This window comes from Tubulanus polymorphus, chromosome 3, assembly GCF_964204645.1.
Source record: "Tubulanus polymorphus chromosome 3, tnTubPoly1.2, whole genome shotgun sequence".
Classification (NCBI taxonomy): domain Eukaryota; kingdom Metazoa; phylum Nemertea; class Palaeonemertea; order Tubulaniformes; family Tubulanidae; genus Tubulanus; species Tubulanus polymorphus.
In genome coordinates this window covers 17,637,336-17,659,490 of record NC_134027.1, presented here as the reverse complement: position 1 = coordinate 17,659,490, position 22,155 = coordinate 17,637,336, and the positions used below count along the sequence as shown (strand labels likewise).

The 22,155-nt window shown below is 35.6% G+C and overlaps 1 protein-coding gene across 4 annotated transcripts in view; it reads right to left on the bottom strand.

Annotated features, from left to right (window-relative positions):
- LOC141901571 (uncharacterized) overlaps positions 1-22,155 on the bottom strand; it is a 232,547-nt gene that overhangs the window by 14,865 nt on the left and 195,527 nt on the right. For all 4 annotated transcript variants that reach the window (XM_074788894.1, XM_074788896.1, XM_074788897.1 and 1 more), the window contains one exon: positions 19,203-19,396. In XM_074788894.1, coding sequence (XP_074644995.1) covers positions 19,203-19,396 — 194 coding nt within the window. The remainder of the gene's footprint in view (positions 1-19,202; positions 19,397-22,155) is intronic.

Below are 22,155 nucleotides of genomic sequence, written 5' to 3'. Positions count from 1 at the left end.
AGCGCGAATACGTCCACTTTATAAAGCTGGCAATAATGACTTTTTTGATAATTACAGACCGATATCCGCACTGCCTTGCTTTGCTAAAATTCTCGAAAAGATAGTGTATAATCGATTAACAGAATATTGTAACAAGTTTCATATCATTCAACCAAACCATTTTGGCTTTCGAAAGAACCATTCAACTGCCATGGCCTTAACATTGATAACTGACGAAATTTCACTAAATTTAGAAGAAAACAAATCAACTATAGGGGTATTCTTAGATTTATCAAAAGCCATTGACACCGTTGATCACGAAATCTTATTAAGATAATTATGTTTTTATGGAATAAGAGGCATCTCGAACAACTGGTTTGAAAACTATTTGAAGAATAGAAAACAATTCGTTCAAATTCAAAATTATAAATCCTCGTTATGTACCGTTAGAACTGGAGTACCCCAAGGCTCAATTTTAGGTCCCTTTGCTTTTTAAATTATATGTAAATGACTGTATTAAATTTTCTAATGTGTTAAAACTTATATTGTTTGCTGATGACACAAATGCTTTTTATAGTGACATTAATTTAAGACAGATTAGTACGTACAGTAAACATTGAATTATCAAAATTGTATACCTGGTTTCAAACAAACAAGTTGTCATTAAATGTAAAGACGTCATTTATGGTGTTCGGTAAACTATTGAAACATAACTTGAGAATATCAATTAATAACATAGAGATCGAACAAGTCAATGTCACAAATTTTCTTGGAGTTCTTATTGACAGAAATCTAACCTGGGACGATCAAATAAAAAAGGTCGAAAAAAAAGTTTCTCGAAGCATTGGTATAAATAGAGTAAGATACAAGCTGCCAGTGAGTTCTCTTCGTACCCTTTATTTATCGCTTATTGATCCTTACCTTCAGTATTGTAACTTAGTCTGGGGACGAAATCTCGAAAATAAACATCAGCCATTAATTGTATTGCAAATAAGAGTTATCAGGCTAATTTCTAATTCCTATTATTTGGCGCACACTGACCCTATATTCAAATCGTTTAATATCCTCAAGCTCAAAGATATTAATAAACTTCAGCTAGGTACTTTTATCTACAGATTTGTCCACTCCGACTTACCGAAATTATTCGAAAATTATTGTAGCCAAAATTTTCAAATCCACAGTCATAATTCTCGGCGACGTCAAGATTTACAAACTCTTTCTTTCAATAGTCAAAGAAGAAAATTTTCAGTAAAAGTATCCGGCCCTTTACTTTGGAATAACATCAGTGAAAATCTTAAGAACCTGGAATATTCTAAACTGTTCCTAAGAAATTATAGAAAGCAACTTTGTGCTTGATTATATTATATAGTTATTCGAACTAAAATTATTGTTTTTGAAATATTACAGAAAACAACTGGCTTATGAAATGATTATATCTTAATCAAGCTGTTATCACAGTTTACTTTGATTGCATTTTGTGTGTTAAGGGTTGACTGTGAGCATATTAGTTTCTTTATTGCATTTCTTTTTTCTATTTCCTGTTTATACAAACTATTCCTTAGTTTCTACAGGCCCTTCCAGGTCTAATTTACTGTATTTTGTATTATGCTGTAACACTATGCTGTAAATTATATTTGAAAAATAAAGTTTTCAAATCAAATCAAATCACTTTAGAAAGAGGCGTAAGACAGGGATGTCCCATGAGCGCAATACTCTACATAGCGGAACATGTCGGGAATTTTCCCTCCAATCACGTCGTTTCCCGCTTAATTTTTCGCGGGTTCCCGCCATGCTCCTCGGTTATATATATATATATATATATATATATATATATATATATATATATATATATATATATATATATATATATATATATATATATATATATATATATATATATATATATATATGCTTTGTGGTTTGGTGGGGGTTTTGGATTATCTTTGTTGTACACGTAAGTTCCCGCAAGCGGATTGTAAGCTGTTTATTTAATGCTGTAAATACACATTAGTATTTCGTTACTCAAAGGATTTCTTGGTGTTTTATGTCTGGAAAGTAGAGACATAAGTTGGTCCCTCGAGCAAAAGAAAAGGAAAAAATGTCGGATTTGGAAAGTTTGAAAGCTATAAGGACTGCTCAGCGCAAAGTCTTGACAAGGTACGTGAATGATGCAAAAGCGATTCTTTCTATCAATAACCCTGAAGACATTCAAAAACTGTCGAATATAGCCGATAAAATACGGTCGAAATTACGTGTGTTGTCAACGAACCACGATGAAATTATTCCGTTGTTGTCTGCAGTAGACATCGAAAAAGTATTCGAGGAACACGACCGATACGAAGTGAATGCTGAAAGTACTCTTTACGAAATTTCGAATCTCAGTATATCAGAATTTAAACACGTACAATTACCGAAACTTCAATTACCCAAATTTAATGGTAACGTTTTCGATTGGAATAATTTCTGGGATTCATTTGATTGTGCCCTCCACAAACGTCATGACTTATCAGAGGTCGATAAGTTCACCTATTTGAAATCATGTTTGATAGGACCAGCGTTGTCTAGTATTGCAGGATTGTCGGCGTCCGGCGGCGGAACGTATTCTCATGCCGTTAAAATCCTTCAAGATCGATCAATCCAGACGATTGATTCATGCGTATATGGAAGCAATGTTAGAAATTAAAAAACCATCGCATACCGCTGCTAGTCTTAGATTGTTCTATGATAATATGAATATGTATGTGCGGTCACTTGATACATTGGGTAAAAAATCCGAATCGTACGGGGATATGCTAGTTCCGGTAATTTTGAAGAAATTACCACTACCTGTAGTTCAAAATATTTCTCGAGGTCGCTCGGTCAAAGACTGGACTTTAGACGAATTATTCCTGTCTCTATCTAATGAGCTCGATTTACTGGAACTGTATTCTAATAATTCTACTGAATCACAAGATGTCCAATTTTCTACATTTTTGACACAAACCCAGTCACGAGTAAATTCTGGTAGTAAATTCAATAGATTCAGTAAATATCCTCGTACGAGTCGTAATTGTGTATTTTGTTGCGAAAATCACGCGTCCGTGAACTTTCAGAAGTATTCAACAGTCGAAGACGGATTTAAGTTTGTGAGCGATAATCGTTTATGTCGTAACTGTTTACGTTCTGATCATTTTGTCATATTTTGTAAATCTGAGACTCGATGTAACATATGTCACGGAAAACATCATACAAGTTTATGTTTGAAAGAATTATCCATTAGTTCTCAGAAAGGTTCGAACACACACTCGGGTAAACCTATGAGTGCTTCACACCTCAGCGATCGCGCGCAATCATGTGATTCGCCAACTAGGAATTCGCCCACTAACCGTCATTCACATGCTACTAGCGATTTGCCTTTAACACCATTGAAAAGAGTATCTGATCTACCGCAGAAACGTATTGCGTCTACAACGACTGTTATTCAGAGCCAATCGAATTGTATTTTGCTCAAAACTGCGGTACTTCATGTTTCTGGTGATAACGGCATATCGTCTGAAATGAATGCATTATTCGATGACGGATCACATCGTACTTTCGTATCAAAGAATTTTGTTGATTTTTTGGATCTAAAACCAATACGTTCCGAAGTTGTTAATATTTCGGGTTTCGGTAGTAGTGATGAAAACTATTCTGATCGTCGTTTACGATCACTAGATATTGCAATGTTGTTTGCATTATGCGATGAAAATTCGGTGCGCCCAATTGAGGCCCTAGTAGTATCTAACATTACCCGTCCAATCTGGGTTGGGGATAGATTTATTATCGATAATTTTGAACAATTACGCTATTTAAAACTTGCTCATCCAATTGATGATAACCATTATTTTTCTGTTGATTTATTAATTGGTACCGATGTCTATTACAGTTTTATGCTAGATAACACCCTGAGGATTGAAAGAGGAGGACTTACAGCAGTCAATACCAGAGTCGGTTATATCATAACCGGTCCTGTACCTACTGACGTGACACTTCACTCAATGCTAACGACTATGCTCACCGACGTTGAGGACGACAAATTTGATTTGGAGCGTTTCTGGAATCTAGAGTCTTTAGGCGTTGAACCCCCAGACGATGATACCACAACACCACAATCTATTATTACTGCCGAGGATTACTGCAATAACTTGGTACAGGTAGATGAAGAAAGTGGACAATACGTAGTCCATTTACCATGGAAGCTGGAACATGGTCCACTACCTACAAACTACGGAGTCTGTCTTGGTAGGACAAAATCTACTATTCAACGCTTGGTGAAACACAACATGCTTGATGTTTATGCCAACATTATCGATGACCAATTAGCAAGAGGTTTTATTGAAAGAGTACCAGACGCCCGTTCGTCGGATACAAATTGCCACTACATACCACACCATCTTGTTTTCAAGGATTCTGCTACAACTCCAGTACGTGTTGTGTATGATTGCAGCTGTAAGATATCAACTGATCACAACTCACTTAACGACTGTCTTGAATCGGGCCCAGCGTTGCAGAATGACATCACGTCTATACTACTGAGGTTTCGTCTTCACCGTTTTGCTACAATTTCAGATATTGAGAAGGCATTCCTGATGATACGCTTACATGATAGTGAAAAAGATTTCACCCGTTTTCTATGGTTGGATGACCCGGCGGATCCGAACAGTCAATTGGTTACGTTCAGGTTCCGTGTTGTACTTTTTGGAGCGACCAGCTCACCCTTTATCCTGAATGCAACGATATTAAAACATGTTAGTCTACATCCATGTCCTGCATCATCTGAAATCAAACGGAACGTTTATGTCGATGACGTTATCACCAGTTTTGAAGATGAAGAAATGATATGTGATTTTTATAAGTCTTCGTGACAAATCATGGGAAAGGGTGGATTCAATTTGCGATCGTGGTGTAGCAACTCTAATCGATTGATGTGTTTGGCAAAAAAGAGAATGTGGCTGATGAATCTGATAAATTATCTGTACTTGGGTTGTACTGGTCACCGGAGAACGATACCTTGTCGTTGAAGACGATTGCTATCCACCCTCCGGGGTCTTCGTCGGTCACGATACGTATGGTAGCAAGTGCAGCAGCGAAACTTTTCGATCCACTTGGTCATGTATCGCCAGTTGTTCTACGCACAAAACTATTTCTGCAGACTCTCTGGAAACAGACTAATGACTGGGACGCCCCTTTATCACCAGAATTTACGTCAGCATGGTTTGACATTTCACGAGATTTACAACGTTTACCAATCATGACCTTCGACAGACAATATTTTAAGAATGACTTGAGTCAAGTGACAGATAATACATACGCATTACATGTATTTTCTGACGCGAGCGAAAAGGCATATGGCGCAGTGGCATATTTACATAGATCTGATAATACTTGTATACTGATGTCGAAAACAAAGGTTGCACCCCTTCGACAATTGACTATACCCCGATTGGAGTTGATGGCTGCGGTTATTTCAGTTTGGTTAGCGAATCATATCATGAAAAGTTTGGACATCAACATTCCTTGTCATATTTGGAGTGACAGCCAGATCGTTCTGCATTGGGTAACTGGGGATAAATCACTTCGACGCTTCGAAGCGAACAGAGTTAAAGAGATAAGAGCTACACCATATAAAATTATATGGCATTTTTGTCCATCGGGCAGTAACCCGGCAGACATATCATCCCGTGGCTGTAGTTACGACACATTAGTTGATAATATGTTGTGGTGGACTGGTCCCGAAATTGTGTCAATCACCAAGAATTTTGAGTTTTCTCGGACAGTTACTTCTACGACTGTTTATCTCATGAGATTCATTAATAAGTTATCTGACTCGACACTAACGTTCCCTGAATATCCAACTGTTGAGGAGTTGAACATGGCCTTAATGCTCTGGGTGTCATCTAGCCAATATGAATGGAGGAGGAAAATGGCCGACTGTGGTTGGGTGACATGTCTTTGAGAGCTCCTGCAATTCAGGAATAATAGTATATTTATCTGCAGTAATGTAAGTCATAAACTATACTATTAAAAAGATAGAGATTCAGGGATTGTTTCAGTGGTATATGGATAAAACTTTTAACTGGATTGTGTGGATTTAGCAGTAAATTGTGATATGTTATGGTGAACAGTATATAGTGAAAATTTTTCAAATTCAAGTGTCAATCTCAAAAGTCTGTGTTTGATCAGTGAACCGTGACTAGTAACTGTGGTAAATAGTAACTGTGGTGAATACTTGTGAATATTTGTCTGCGTTTCCTGGCACTTTGATATTCTCAAAGCCTGTAACATGTCGAACCAAACGAACTTGAAGGATCTACTGAAGCAGAATGATAATAAACCTAACGACGTAAACAAAAGAAAAAGTCAAAAATCAACCGAAATACAAACTACAAATAGTGAATTGTGTGAATCAAAAAGTGAATCAGAAAATTGTCTTGAATCAACAATAAATGGGGATTCGATTGATCCTAATACTGAGGTCTTCATGGAAGAAAATTTGGGAGAAAGCAACAATGATTTGAATCCCAAAAACAAAGGCTCTCGAGGACCTCCTACAAAAAACGGAAGGAGCGTAGCTCGACAGTTGACTCAGATTCATCTGTAGAAAGTAGTCTATCTTTCTTGTGCAAGTCGATTGAACTTCTTACATCCAAAATGGATAGTCTGTCTAACATAAAGTCCGAAATCATAGATCAAATGGAGTTAAAACTAAACAAACATTCCGAAATGATTCAAAATCTTGTTTTTAGAACAGAAGAAAGATTGTATGACCTTGAGCAGAAATTTATTGAAAAGGACCGAATTATCAATGACTTAAGGTCGGAAAATGCTAATCTGTCGAGAGACTTCAAAAATGAGAATAAGATACTTCATAGTGAAATCACTAAAGCATGTACTCTTGCGGTAGAAAACAACCAATATTCCCGCAGAAATTACATCAGACTATTCGGAGTATCGGAGAACACCGACGAAAACTGTACAACAGTAGTCACAGAACTTCTAAATGAAAAATTATCTCTTGCAAAAGAATTAGTAGCACAGGATATAGAAGTTGCTCACCGCGTGAAATCCAAAAATCCACACTATGACACTTCTGGGAAAGAATATCCAAATGGAATCTTAGTTCGGTTTGTAAATCGCAACATGAGAGATGACATAATAAGTAAGCGTTCGCAACTGAAAGGTACAGGAATCGTCATTCGTGAGGACCTGTGTCCTGAAATCGCCAGCCTATTTAACCGCGCTAGAAATTCGAAGCTATTTACCAGTATATGGACTATTAAGGGAAAAGTCTATGGACTGAAAAATGGGGAAAAAGAACGTTTACAGTTGTATCAGTCTTTTAGTCAGTTAGTCAGTTAGATATATCGCCGTGCACTGGATTTAATTTATTGACTGTATAGTGTGTGATATCAATTCGAACTATTTCATAACTTAATACGTATTCAATCTAGATTTTACAGCGTCGAATCGACCAATTGATAACATATATATATATTCATACTTTTGAATATCGGATGAATAGACTTGTATGGTTTCGTTTTTATTCATGCCTCGTATGAATTAATATTCGTATAACATACAATTTTCGTATTGGATTGCTTGATTGGATTTATTCGCTTCAACGCGAACAAGTAACACACAGTATTTAAGTTTGTCAGTATCATATCATATGCCCTGAACTTTCTGGATAAAGGGACATTTATTCCTGATCAGATTCTATCCTTGCCAAATTTCCCAATTAAAGCTGCATTTATTGAATTTCCTCAGTAAAGCTGCATTCATTACGTTATTTATTTTTCTTTTTCCTTTCTTTCTTACATTTTATGTATGAATTTTTCAAATCTATTTATATATATTTTTGTCTTCAAATTATGGGTAGGATTGTTTTGTTCCAATATGTACTATCAGGTTAATTATCTATATTTTGATGTTCTTAGCGTGCATGTTAGTCATAATTCATTATTAAATAGGGGTTTATTATATTATACGTTAGCAATGTATTTGATTATTCATGGATAATTTTACAACAATTGAATCAAACTGTAACTATTATGATAACTTGTCCTCATTTGAAAAAGCTAGGTTTTCTATAATACATTGTAACATAAGAAGTTTGAATAGTAACTTTGAAAATCTAAAGATATATCTAAACTCTCTAAATTATAATTTTTCTATTATTGGTATTTCTGAAACATGGACCTCGTCTGATCATGATAATGATTGTATGTACAATTTAGATAATTATACTGGTATTTTTAATAGTAGAACTAATGTACGGGGAGGAGGTGTTGCCCTCTATATCCACAAATCGGTTAAGCACAGGTTGATTGACGAATTTTCCCTTGTAACCCCACTGTTTGAAAGCCAAGAAAGCTCAAAAAGTATTGTTGGACTTATTTATCGCCCACCTGATCAGAGTATTATACATTTTAATTTTAATTTTGCACCTATTTTAGAAAAAATAAGAAAATCTCAAAAGTGTTTTATCATGGGTGATTTCAATATCGATCTATTGAAAGTAGACTCACATAACCCTACCAATGATTATTTGTCTTTATGGTTGTCAAATAATTTTCAACCTTTAATTGATAAAGCAACTCGTATTTCAAAATCCTCTGCGACCTGTATTGATCATATATTTTCCAATATTACACTAAATTTTGACATCTTATCTGGTGTATTAAGGCATTATATTTCAGACTATTTTCCTGTATTTTTTGTTATTCCTAGCATAAGGCATACATGTAACTCTGTTAAAACTGTACAGTATCGAATGATGTCAAATTTTGCTATTGCTTCCTTTAAACGTAAACTAATGACAGTAGATTGGAGTAATGTTTTGAATGAAAATGACCCAAATTTGGCTTACTCTTTATTCTTTAATACGTTTATAAAATATTATGATGAATTCCTTCCCGTTATATCTCGAAAGTTTCTTCTTTACAAAGATAAAAAACATCCTTGGGTTTCAAAAGGTTTACTAAACTCATTAAAACAAAAGGACCGTTTATATAAAAGATACGTTTCTACCCATAGACGATAGAGAGGTATACACTAGATATAGAAATATTTATAATACTTGTATTCGAACAGCCAAAAAAATGTACTATCAAAATTTGTTCAAGGATGCGCAGTGCCCAAAAGATACATGGAAAATAATAAACAACCTTATCAAAAAGTCAAATGACAGAAATTGTCCTAATAATTTCAAACACAAGGACATATTCTATTCTAATGATTTTTCTATTGCTAATGGTTTTAATACATATTTTGCTAATGTCGGACCGAATTTAGACAAAAATATTCCATCCACGAATGAGTCATTTTCTGATTTTTTGGGACCTTCGCATCTTAATAATCTATTTTTTATGCCATCATCTCCTTTTGAAATTGAAAAAATTGTATTAAGTCTTAATAATAAAAATAGTGCTGGACATGATGGTATAAGCCAGAAAGTTTTAAAGGAGGTTATTGATGTTATTTCTATCCCGCTTTGTCACATCTTCAACAGAAGTATGTCTACAGGTATTGTACCGGAGTTGTTTAAAAAATCTAAGATAATCCCTTTATTCAAATCAGGAGACCCCCAGGAATTAACTAACTACAGACCCATTTCTGTTTTACCTTGCATTTCAAAAATACATGAAAAATTAGTATATAATAGGCTTTTAAATTACTTGGATAAATATAAAATTATCTCTCCTCAACAGTTTGGCTTTAGGAAAAATCATTCCACCTACACGGCTATTATGCTAACCATTGACAAAATTATTAGTAGTTTAGACAATGGGATGTCAACCATTGGTGTATATTTAGATCTTTCACGGGCCTTTGATACTGTAAACCATGATATTTTATTGTATAAACTTTTTCATTATGGAATCAGAGGAGTAGCTTTAACTTGGTTTGAAAACTACATAAAGAATAGGTTTCAAACGGTCTCTTTTAATGGAACTGTATCTAATCTTACATCCGTTCCTTGCGGAGTTCCTCAAGGCTCGATATTGGGCCCTATTCTTTTCATTATACATATTAATGATATTGATAAAGCCTCAAATATGTTGAATTTTACTATGTTTGCTGATGATACTAATGTTTTCACAAGTCATAAAAACATCAAAACTCTTACCAACTCTGTTAATTCTGAATTACATAAATTAAATATATGGTTTCGTGCGAACAGACTTTCTTTAAATTTTATGTTTTTCAGTAGAGCAAAACTTAAACAAACTTTGCTTATAAATATTGATAACATTCCCATAACCCAGATTAAAGAAACAAAATTTTTAGGTCTACAAATTGATGATAAACTTGGAAATCGCATATTAATCTTATATCTATGAAGTTAGCCCGATTCATTGGTATCATCAGCAAACGCAGTTATATTTTGTCCAAAGAAACGTTATTAAAGACATATCATTCATTTATATATTGTCACTTATCATATTGTAACATCATTTGGGGTAATACATATCAAGCTTCCCTTGATTGTCTGGTTAAATTACAAAAGAGAGCAATTCGTATAATTTGTAAAGTAGATTACTTAGCCCATACCTCCCCCTTATTCAAAGCGAACAAAATCTTAAAATTAAATATCAATTTTTGGCAAAGTGGACAGTTTATGTATCTTTATACGAATAACAAACTACCTGATGTTTTCAAAAATTTCTTCCCTCCATTTGTGACTATGCAACGCACTCGATTTGATAGCAACAGAAATATTAGATATGAACAGTTTAAATCGAACTTAAAAAAATCTTCTATAAAAGTAAATGGACCCAAAATTTGGAATAGTTTATCACTTCATTTGAAAAACCCTGCCATCCATCAACAGCTTAAAAACACATTTAAAGGACAAATTGCTTTCTTCCTATTAGATACATACAGATTTTTTGATGACCCGCATTACATTTTTTATGAATTTTGCAGTAAGTTACTTTTCAGATAGTACATTTTTGTATGTGTGAGAGAGTGCATGGAAGTATGAATGAATATTTTTTCTTTTTCTAATGTAACACTTTTTTTGGGGTGGTATATCCTACAAGCTATGCTTTTTTATATCTTCCCCTCTGATAAATTATGTCAATTTATACTGAATTTGTGGAAAAACATGATAATTTATAAATTGTATATTATTTGTTATAAATTGCTATAATTTTCAGAAAATAAATAAATAATAATAATAATAATAATAGTTTCAATACTGAAATAGCGCTATTAACGAATGGTCGCAAAAATGAAATGATCGACAAATTAAGTTTGTTCTTGGATGATAACATTCTAAAATCAAGGGGTAGAATACAAAATGCACCTGTTAACGAATCAGTTAAATTCCCCATTATTTTGTCACCGAAACACTATCTTACAAGATTGATTGTTTTACGTACACATCAGAACATTATGCATTTCGGTGTTAGTGCAACAATAGTTGAATTGAGGCAGAAATTTTGGGTACCACGACTTAGACAATTAGTAAAATCATTACTAAGTCGTTGTGTCAAATGTAAGAAACTCCAGGGTAATCATTACAGTTGCCCAGTTCCTGCTCCACTTCCAGTGTATCGTGTTAAAGATGCGCCACCATTTGCTATCGGTGGCGTCGATTTTACTGGTGCTATTTCGTGTAATAATCATGAAAAGCTTTATATCTGCTTGTTTACTTGCGCGATTACACGTTGTATACATCTCGAAGTCGTTACTGATATGACTGTACATGTATTCATGCAAGCATTTCGACGTTTCGCTAGTAGGCGGTCATGTCCTAATTTGTTGCTTTCCGACAATGCCCAAACTTTCTTAGCTTCCAGTGATGTAATCAAAAGTCTATCAATTCAAGCTGCCAGTCACCTAGCAACTTACGGTACGGCGTGGACATTTCCAAGAGAGCCCCTGGTTCGGGGGCTTCTATGAGCGTTTAATAGGCATGTGCAAAGATTTATTGAAGAAAGTTTTTCGCCGTACAAAATTAGATCGGGAAGAATTGTGTACTGTAATTGTCGAGATTGAGTCGATATTAAATGACCGCCCGCTAACATACGTGCCTACAGATATCGAAGATCCTGATCCTATAACCCCGTCTATGTTATTTCAAGGGCGTAGGATTAGAAATGTTCCATATCCTGTTGTTGATATTGATGAAATCTGCGATCCGAATTACCTGTGTCAAAGTGATTTAGTGAGTCGTGCCAAGTTTAGAGCTTTTTTGTATCGCCATTTTTGTGAGCGCTTTAAGCGCGAGTATTCAACGGCCCTTCGTGAGAAGCATTCGTCTTCCGGTGTTTCGCGTTCGTTTGTAAAAGTTGGCGATGTAGTTCAGTTAGGTGATAACTCAAAACATTTATCGTGGCGGTTCGGCGTTGTAACTGATGTTAATGTTGCCGGCCATGGGCTCGTTCGCTCTGCACATTTTCGAACCTCGTAGGGGGTAACATCGCGTCCGATAAAGAAACTGTTTCCTTTGGAAGTTTCGTCAGTTTCTGAACTTGAGCGAGAACAACTTACCGGAACTCAGGAGTCAATGGAACCGGGATTTCGCCGCCCGGAACGTGCGGCCGCAAAAGCCGCAAAGAAGAAAATTAAAGAAATAGTCGCTGATAACGACAGCGATGAGTGAAGTGTAGCGAATGTGTTTGTGTTATAAGTCTCTGTAAACCTCACGATTGGTAGAACACTATATCCGTGTTGACGCGATGAGGAGAGAATCCCACAATGATAATAAAAAGTCCCAAAATGAAACTTCGAGATAGTAGTTTATTTCAACGTTTCGACTATATCCTAATATATATTTACTATATCCTTATTCCTGAAGATGACTATTAGGATATAGTCGAAACGTTGAAATAAACTACTATCTCGAAGTTTCATTTTCGGACTTTTTATTATCATTGTGGGATTCTCTCCTCTCTGTAAACCTCTTTAGGTTTACACAATCGAACGAATGGTGTTATTGTGTTGCGATATTTGCGTTATACCTCAATACCGGTACGGCTAGTTTTCTGTGATCAACGCTCGTTTAAAAGTGAAATTATTCAGCGTAGACTTCATTGCTATTAAAACTTTATCGATGCTAAACTATCATTATTATCTAATGTTTTCTATTGTTTTGGGCCGGGAGAATGTCGGGAATTTTCCCTCCAATCACGTCGTTTCCCGCTTAATTTTTCGCGGGTTCCCGGCATGCTCCTCGGTTATATATATATATATATATATATATATATATATATATATATATATATATATATATATATATATATATATATATATATATATATATATGCTTTGTGGTTTGGTGGGGTTTTTGGATTATCTTTGTTGTTCCCGCAAGCGGATTGTAAGCTGTTTATTTTTAATGCTGTAAATACACATTAGTATTTCATTACTCAAAGGATTTCTTGGTGTTTTATGTCTGGAAAGTAGAGACAGAACAATTAGCAATCAAAATACGCGAAAACAACAACATTAAAGTGAAATTACCAGACGATACAGAAATTGAAGTCACACAATATGCAGATAACACCACACTATGTCTAACCGACTTAGAATCATTGAACACAGTCTTTACAACTTTAGCATTGTTTGAACGATTATCGAATGCAAAAATTAATAAAAATAAAACTGAGTGCACGTGGTTAGGATCTTGGAAAGTTAGAAACGATAAGCCTTTGGACTTAAATTGGAAGAAATCAATGAAATTTTATGGAATTCATTTCGGAAATGAGAATACTGATGATGTAAGCTGCAATCCGAAAATAAATACAATTCAAAATATTATGAATCTTTGGCGCCAAACTAAATTATCTTTACATGGCAAAAGGCCGTCATAAACTCTTTTATACAACCTATATAATGGTACACTTCCGAAATTTTTCCAATTTCGGATAAATATATAAAAATCTTTGAACCAAAAACCATCAATTTCCTATGGGACAATGTAAACGCCTGGTCAGTAAAGACATAATACACAAACAAGAGCCCCATGGGGCTTGACGCGGCAGCTTCGATTATAAATGAACTGTCCACCAATCAATTTTATATTTAAAATATACTAGAAGGGCATATCTAGGAACATGGACATTGAAAAGGGCAAGTTAAGTATCCATGCAGACAAAACAAGGGTTTAAAATATGATATTTCAGTGCAATTTTATACAATTTCTAGGTACTGAGACATCTTATTACTTGCTGGTGGAAAAAGTGCCCTGAAAAATATGTTACACCTGCCACTGAGGTATTAGATCATTTCCATGACTTCTTTTTGCAGAAACTTCGTTCGGAAATATAGGAATTACCTTAAAGAGTGATGGGAACACATCATGTTCAGGGGGTCCGCGCATTAATATTTAAGAAAGTAGAACCAAGTAAACCTTATGAGAATCTGTCAAATGAAACAATCTCAGTATTATACACACGTAATAATCACATGCAACTGCATGACTCATCATGAATATGAAAGTGGTAGTGGGTTTTCCCCAAATGACTCAAATAGACATGCTCCGTACAGCATAAACCACTGATGCTGAATGATTTCCTTTACGTATATCATACACTGTGTATGGAATTAAAATGAAGTTTGTTAGACAATTTATAGTTATAAATTGAAAAACTATCAAGATTCATTGCTTCTTTTTAGATATCAACATATTTCTTTAGCCAATCAGCGCGTATTAAACAAAGTGCCTATCGGCTTATATAGCTCCGCTGTGTGATTTGAAGAAATAGAAGCTGCATACCTATGGGTGCCCCCTTTGGGCTAAATCCAAAAAGGGCTCAGTACTTTGTAGGTATTGGTCCATAGAACATTCATACCAAATTTGGACTTGATCTGATTAAAACTGTAGGACTAAAAGCGATTTGAATATATAGAAACTCAACCCCAGGGGCGCCCCCTGTTGGACGAATCAAAAAATGGCTCTGTAACTTTATAGGCCTTGGTCCATAAAACATTCATAGCAAAGTTGGAATTGATCTGATTAAAACTGTAGGACGAGTAGCGATTTGAAATAGAAACTCCACCCCTAGGGGCGCCCCTGGGTTACGAATCCAAAAAATGGCTCTGTTACTTTATAGGCCTTGGTCCATAGAATATTTATACCAAATTTAGAATTGATCTGATTAAAACTGTAGGACTAGTACCGATTTGAAGAAATAGAAACACCACCCCCAGGGGCGTCCCCTGGAGGACGAATCCAGAAAATGTCTCTGTTACTTTATAGGCCTTGGTCCATACGACATTCATACCAAATTTGGAATTGATTATTATTATTATTTATTTTTCCATTTTGAATTATAATAATCGTACAAAGTAATACAAATACAAAAATTCAAGATGGAGGGAAACATGAAGAAACCTGTTAAGGTTTATATGATATTCATATAAACCTTGATTGATCATGTTAAAACTGCAGCGATTTGAAGAAAAAGTTGACAGACGAACGAACGAACGAACGAACGGACGGACGTTGACGGCTCACCCCCTAACCCATTAGCTCCTTCGGTCACAGCGGAGCTAAAAATGTTCAGCCCGGGCGTGCTTGGTGGCGGAGGCTTTCTCTTAAACACTTCACAGAAGTTCATACGAGGAGAAAATAGGCCGATATTTCCTCAATCGATTTTTTTCACTTTCACATGTGGAAACTGGGCCATTTTACCCAGTCGGGCCTACACAACCAATGTTTGGCTTTGCTTCCAATGTGTCTGTTAGATGCGTGTTCTTTGAACACAGGTGTGTCAACATGCATCACATTTACATTTTCAAGTATGACATGTACATGTTAAAGGATAAAAACCACCATGTTACACGATAAAAACATCTCGCATTGTAAAGACTGCAATTTTTGCTAATTTTAAGAATTGCATAAACGCGGCTCATTAATCGGGCTTATCGACTAAGGGCAAAACTTTTGTCAGGAAATTTAAAGGAACGCTTGTTAAAAGATGATAATGCGTGTTTGAAATTAAATTTCTCTCAGCGGTTTAAACAGCAGCTTAGTGAAATTTCGCTGATAGCATTTTATTTCAGTGCAAAGCCATTGCAATAGACAGCCCAATAGACAGCAAAAAGTCGAACACGGAGGTCTCGCGAATTACACAACATTGAATACAGACAACAAACACAGGCGATTAAGACGATAATTAACCACGCTCTAAAACCAACACACTTAAAAACCACTTATCAACTACAATTTGCAACAAGAAAATTTATTTTAATAAATTATTTGACGCCTGCGAAAAAAATGTAGAATTTTCGAGATAAGCTAATGTGGAATTGCAAATTTGAAATCGAGGTTTTAAGAAATTTTGGGAATTATGAGATTTGGCGATTTGGTTAGGTGATGCGAGGTCTTCCGGCTGTAGTGAGCTAGTGGTTTAATTTTTTTATTGAAAATTGTCAATAATTGATAACTTGCGTCCGACTTCATTCACTTTTGCTTCTAAGTTGGTCTGCAACATCATTGCCTCCATAGTTGAGGAAAGAGCTCGTCTGATTTCTGCTTCATCGGGAGCATATCGTGTGGACTAGCCAGCCGGCCCGTGTCGGCGCGGTTTGGCTCGGTCACTCGATATCTTCTTGAGTCTGGGTTAAAGTAGACAATGTCATTTTAAATAACATGTTTATGTTATTCTGTACGAATTTCGCATGTGTTTTGTATGTTGTATTTTTTTTATTCTAAAATTTGTAACTTTATTGAATTCGGGAATTTTATATGTTATGAGGATCAATAAAGAATTGAATTGAATTGTCACCTAATGCCATCAGAGGACGCGGAGCCGTATATGACAGCTATGCTATTATAAATTGCTAATCTCATGAAACCTGCATACCCCTAATATCGAACACATTTTCTAAAACATTCGAATATTGAAATTGTATGTTTACACATTTTTATATTGACCGCTTGTAGCCGCCGATGAAATTCACGCCGGCCCTACACAGATCGTAGCTAGCTTCATCATTCCACCGGCATCCCCATGTCAGGGTCCTAATTTTATATCAGACTTCCAAATCGTGTATACATCCGCCATTTCGACCGAATAATCCGATTTACTTATCATTTCGATTCATGCCTGCCGCTTCTGATATAATCATACATCCATTACTATTACAATACGTCTTCTAATGATATTCAATGAAATATAACATTTCGACGTTCAAATAGAGCTCATTATATAATCACAGGAAGACATTCTACGTCTTAGTCAATAATATTTTGCCAAATAGCTTGTATGTGTACACATAGACCTGTGACGTTTTGCACATCGATTTACAGTTGTCGTTTGTAAAATGACGCTGAATGGTTAGAATTGTTTAGGTTTCATAATGTTAACGTTTTATAAGGCGTCAAAAATATCTAAGCCCAGGCTGGAATGCTTTAAACATCATTCACAATAAAATACCAAAACAGTCATTACAAATGAATACTACAGACATTTATAAAAATCATGGACAGTTTTTCAACAAAGCATTCAACGAAACATTAACAAATAGATTTAAACACACATCTATATACAATGCGATACCACAACATTGGAAACTAATTCTCTGACCAAAATTTAGACCCTGATGAATTACCAAATATTTATGTGCAATTTGGTTATATAGATTGTACTATAGGAAAACTTTTATCATCTCAAATTTATAGAATTCTATAATTAAAAAATCTCCAACAAATCACACCGATTGTGCAAACCGAAATTACTGAAATGTTAAATAATGATCAGAACTGGCCAGAAATCTCGAATGAAGTTTATAATAAACATAATGAAAGACGATTTGAGTGATATCCATTGGAAATTACTACATAATACTCTAGCAGCAGCTTCAAAATTAGTACTTTGGAAAATAAAATCTGATCCAAATTGTAAAATTTGTGGACAAGCGGCAACGAATGACCACGTATTCATTGATTGAATTATTTCTAGCAAACAATAAGAAGTTATTTTGTATCCTTCGATTATCAAAAAGCATTCGATTCAATTTGGCGTAAAGCACTGGCATAAAGTGATAAATACTGGTATAACTGGAAAAATATTACGAGTAATTTATTATATCTATCAAGATGCAAAATCATGTGATCAAGTAAACGGTGTCAACTCAGAGTAATTTGAGAGTTTTAAAGGATTGAGACAAGGTGAGAACCTCTCCCCTATACTTTTTTCAGTATATTTGAATGACATGGAATCGTTTCTGATTGAAAGTCAGTGTGATGGTATTAGGTTTTTTTGGGAACAAGAAAGTTTAGATGTTTGTTTCTGACTCCTATTATTGTTATATGCAGATGATGCTGTTATTCTAGCAGAATCTGCCCTAAGCTTACAATATACAATCAATAAAATCTTTGAGTATTGCCAGCTGTGGAAACTCGACATCTACCTGGGCAGCTGATAAAATAAGTTAGCAGACAAGGCATTCAAATTCCTTTCATAATCCCTAGATTTCAAGACTAGAACATTGTCATCGACATTTCTAAAGGCAATAAACAAATTAGATATTCATTCATAAAACAATTTATCAATGACTTTTATATGTTTTGTGCCTTTTTTGTTCATATTTTGGATTAGAAAATAATGACAATGGAAACATAATGGATCCGGCCATCCATGGCATGTGGCGGTGGTTGATGGTAAAATGATTACTTCAATTCCATTAAAAAATTGCGAAGAATACTTACTGCTAAGAATAGCCACATTGAAATCGGAAGAGGTTTTTAAAGCACTCATTGGTAAAATGGTGATGACACAACGTTGGTCCTGACATCGTACTAGTAGCAGGAGCCTTCCCATTCATTGCTTCGTACTGATGAATGCAGTCCAAAGGTGCGCTCTCCTCTTATCCTTTGGCCACTCATACAATCTATTATGCGAATGTGAGCAGTGCATCGCAACACAACGCCTTGTCATCTTGATTTTGGCGATTTTTTATGAGAAAATCAAAAGTGGGGCGCCATGTAGAGCGTATAAGATTACTTCCGGCTTATACTGTATTCCCGGAGTGACATCACTGCGCTCTACGATTTACGAATTGCAAAATTTCGTTGTTAAGCGCGTTCCTATGGCCCTCACGCTAATTTGGGAGGTTGGATGAAAAAAGATTCAACTAATTTTTCAAATTAGGGAAAACACTTTCTATCTTAAGGAATAAATCTTCCAAATCATTCATTCGTTCTAACTCTGCATAAGGTTTTTAACTCGTTACACAATGACACTTACATGAGTCGTGGTCACTTTTGGTTCATAATGACTTTCATCAGACATTACGTCATCATAAGACGGTGGCAACCCAGAGGGTAATGATGGCGCAGAAGATGGTAACCCAGTTGAAGATGCTGGTGTTGCAGATGATGCAGGTATAGGGTTTGTCATTGGCAGATGAATCTGTGTAGTCTCATAGGTTCTTGCTGTACCTACAGTAGATAAGAGATTACTGTTATCTTGACATCTATCAGATAATTGAAAGGCTGAATCCAAGAACATGTCTATCCCACTATAGAGCTTAAACGTCTTCTTTTACTTAGTAGCCGCTTGAAAACAATAAGCAAATAACGATATCAGCTACTTTCCAGAAGTGTAAAACAGACACTCTGAAATGGTACACCTTTCAATTCGCTTCTTAGTGATTGTTTGATAGTCACTCTATTTCTGAAAAGTGAACATTTTTGGTGAACCCCGTAGGTTTACCTATACAAACGGTCTGTTGCAAGCAGTTTTTATTGAAAATGAATATGAATAGAGTATCAATGTTAGGTTTGGGATAATGAGTATTCGAGCCCAGAATAATTTCATGGTAATTGCTTTATTTTTAGGGGACTTATTTTTGAAAAATAATCCCTAGCCGGGCACACACTAGGCGATTTTTAGTCGCCAGAAGAAAGATTTAAATCATGGGCGATTTCATAAAAATCGTCCGTCGTCAGCAGCCGCACATTAGACGATTTTTATAACCGAATCGCAGACCGCGAAGTAGTGCCACTTGTGTAGTCACATGATTACAAAATGGTCGAGCAGATGTAATCGAATAAAATTTTTGCTAATATTATCGTCAGAATTTGTTTATACGCTATAATATGGTTAGCCGAAAGAAGAAAGCAGCAGTCGCTATAAGAATCATAGGACACGTCGAACAAACATGGCTTTTTCCGGCCACATTTCCACCAATTTGTCCCCTTTCGGTGTATCCCATGCCGATTCTTGTTCGTCTGTCGGGGCCGCGATTTGTGAATGCACATGATTTCTATCTTGGCACTGATTGGCTGTTTTTTAATGGATTCGAAGCGATTCGTCGCTAGTGGCCGCACACTACGCGATTTGCTGCCGATCCTCGGCGATCTTGTCGCGGAATATCTGGTATGCCAGATACTGAGCGATCTTGTCGCCGGCGACGATTTGTCAACCGACAATAGTTGCCAGTGACCGCACACTAGGCGATTTTGTCGCTTGCGCCCGGCTTTAAGCACAATTCATTTTTAATTTATTTTAAGTAATGGCACGTTTTTACATAATGAAAATTTAGATACTTGAAATTGGAATATACATGTATAAAAGTTCAATCCTTGTTGGAAGTGTTGCCATTTTTTGAGCGAGTACTATCGATGTACTTTTTGAACTACACTTAATAAACCCCGAAAATGAACTCCTAAATTTTCTCCTGAGTTGACCATGTTATCTGAGCATGGTGACCTACTTTTCACTGGGGCGGACCTATTTTTCACTGGGACTGGAGTGTAGTCTCGATCAGCGAATGTGATTGGCTGTTTGTGGGATACGGGAAAATCTGGGATTTCAGTACTTCTGAAGTTATTGGGGAAGCCATATGAGGAAATAAAACAAAATGACGAGGATTTCCTGAACGCACGGTTTCATCGTATATTCATATGTTCGGGCCGGGCTTGTTGTGTGCGGAATTATAAACAATGTCACACTTTCACCAAAATTTCCATCATTACAAAAACTATCATCAATCTACAATTATGCAACATTTTTGAAAGTCAAGGCTCCAATATAAATTTTCAAGAGCATAGTGCTAAATTCAAAGCTTTTCAAGGCCTTGAATTTGCTTTTGATAATTCAAGGCTGTTCAAGGATTTAAAGGCCCGCTATGAAACCACCAATGATCCACACCAAAGACTGAGCAGCAGAGTACAGACATTCATATGCTTTATTCAGCAGTTTTAGAACTGAATTTGTGTTACAGTATTGCATATGTACACAGGAAGTTAGAGCAGATTAAACAGTATGGTAGAGGGAACACACCAGTATATGAATTATTATTTAAAGGAGTTTGACACGCCCCACAAAAAGATAAAAATTACTCATGGTAATTTTTACAAGAACACAATAATCATGGACTATATGATTAATTTCACAACACTTGCAAATTCACAATACAATTACTCCGCATTTTTCCACAAGTTCATATCTATTTATATCTGTTGAGCATAAGACAAATGTCTAGATCATAATCCTGTAGAATCAAACTCCATCTCATGAGCTGTCTGTTTTTGTTTTTCATACTATTCAAGAAAACAAGAGGATTACGATCTGCAAAAAATGGGTGATGGGTGATAAGTTAAACTAGAATATACATCAAAGTGTTCAAAAGCTAACAATAAACCCAAACACTCTTTTTCAATAGTAGAATCGTTAAGCTGGGCAGCGACAAGAAAAGTATGCAACGTGATGTTAGTAAGTAGGTGTAGTTAGTAATTAGTAAATGTGAGTTTCAGGACAGAGGTCAAGAGGTCGACTCATCACCACTTCTAATTTTCTTTCCTTATAAATGGGAGAAAGAAAAGTATTCTTAGTGTCAATAAATAACAAAATAAAACCATCAAAAAATAATATGAAATAAAAAAATCAACCGATATTACACAAGAAATTGAGCATAACATATTAAAATTAGAAATATAGCTGCAAAGCAGCGACAACGGGTTTCTACCTTGCTGGTTCAAATTTCGCACTGGGAAGCACACAAAGATTTCACCAAAATAATTCTTATCAGTTCATTACATGCGACTATTTTGAAGGAGCGCGACACATATCCGGGATACGTGGATCCACAAGGGCTACCACGTAAAAAGTACTGATGTACCTTAATTGTTTGGCGCTTTCATAGTTCCGTTGGGAGTTGCATGAACTAATCGTACCCGTTGGCATATGGCACTTA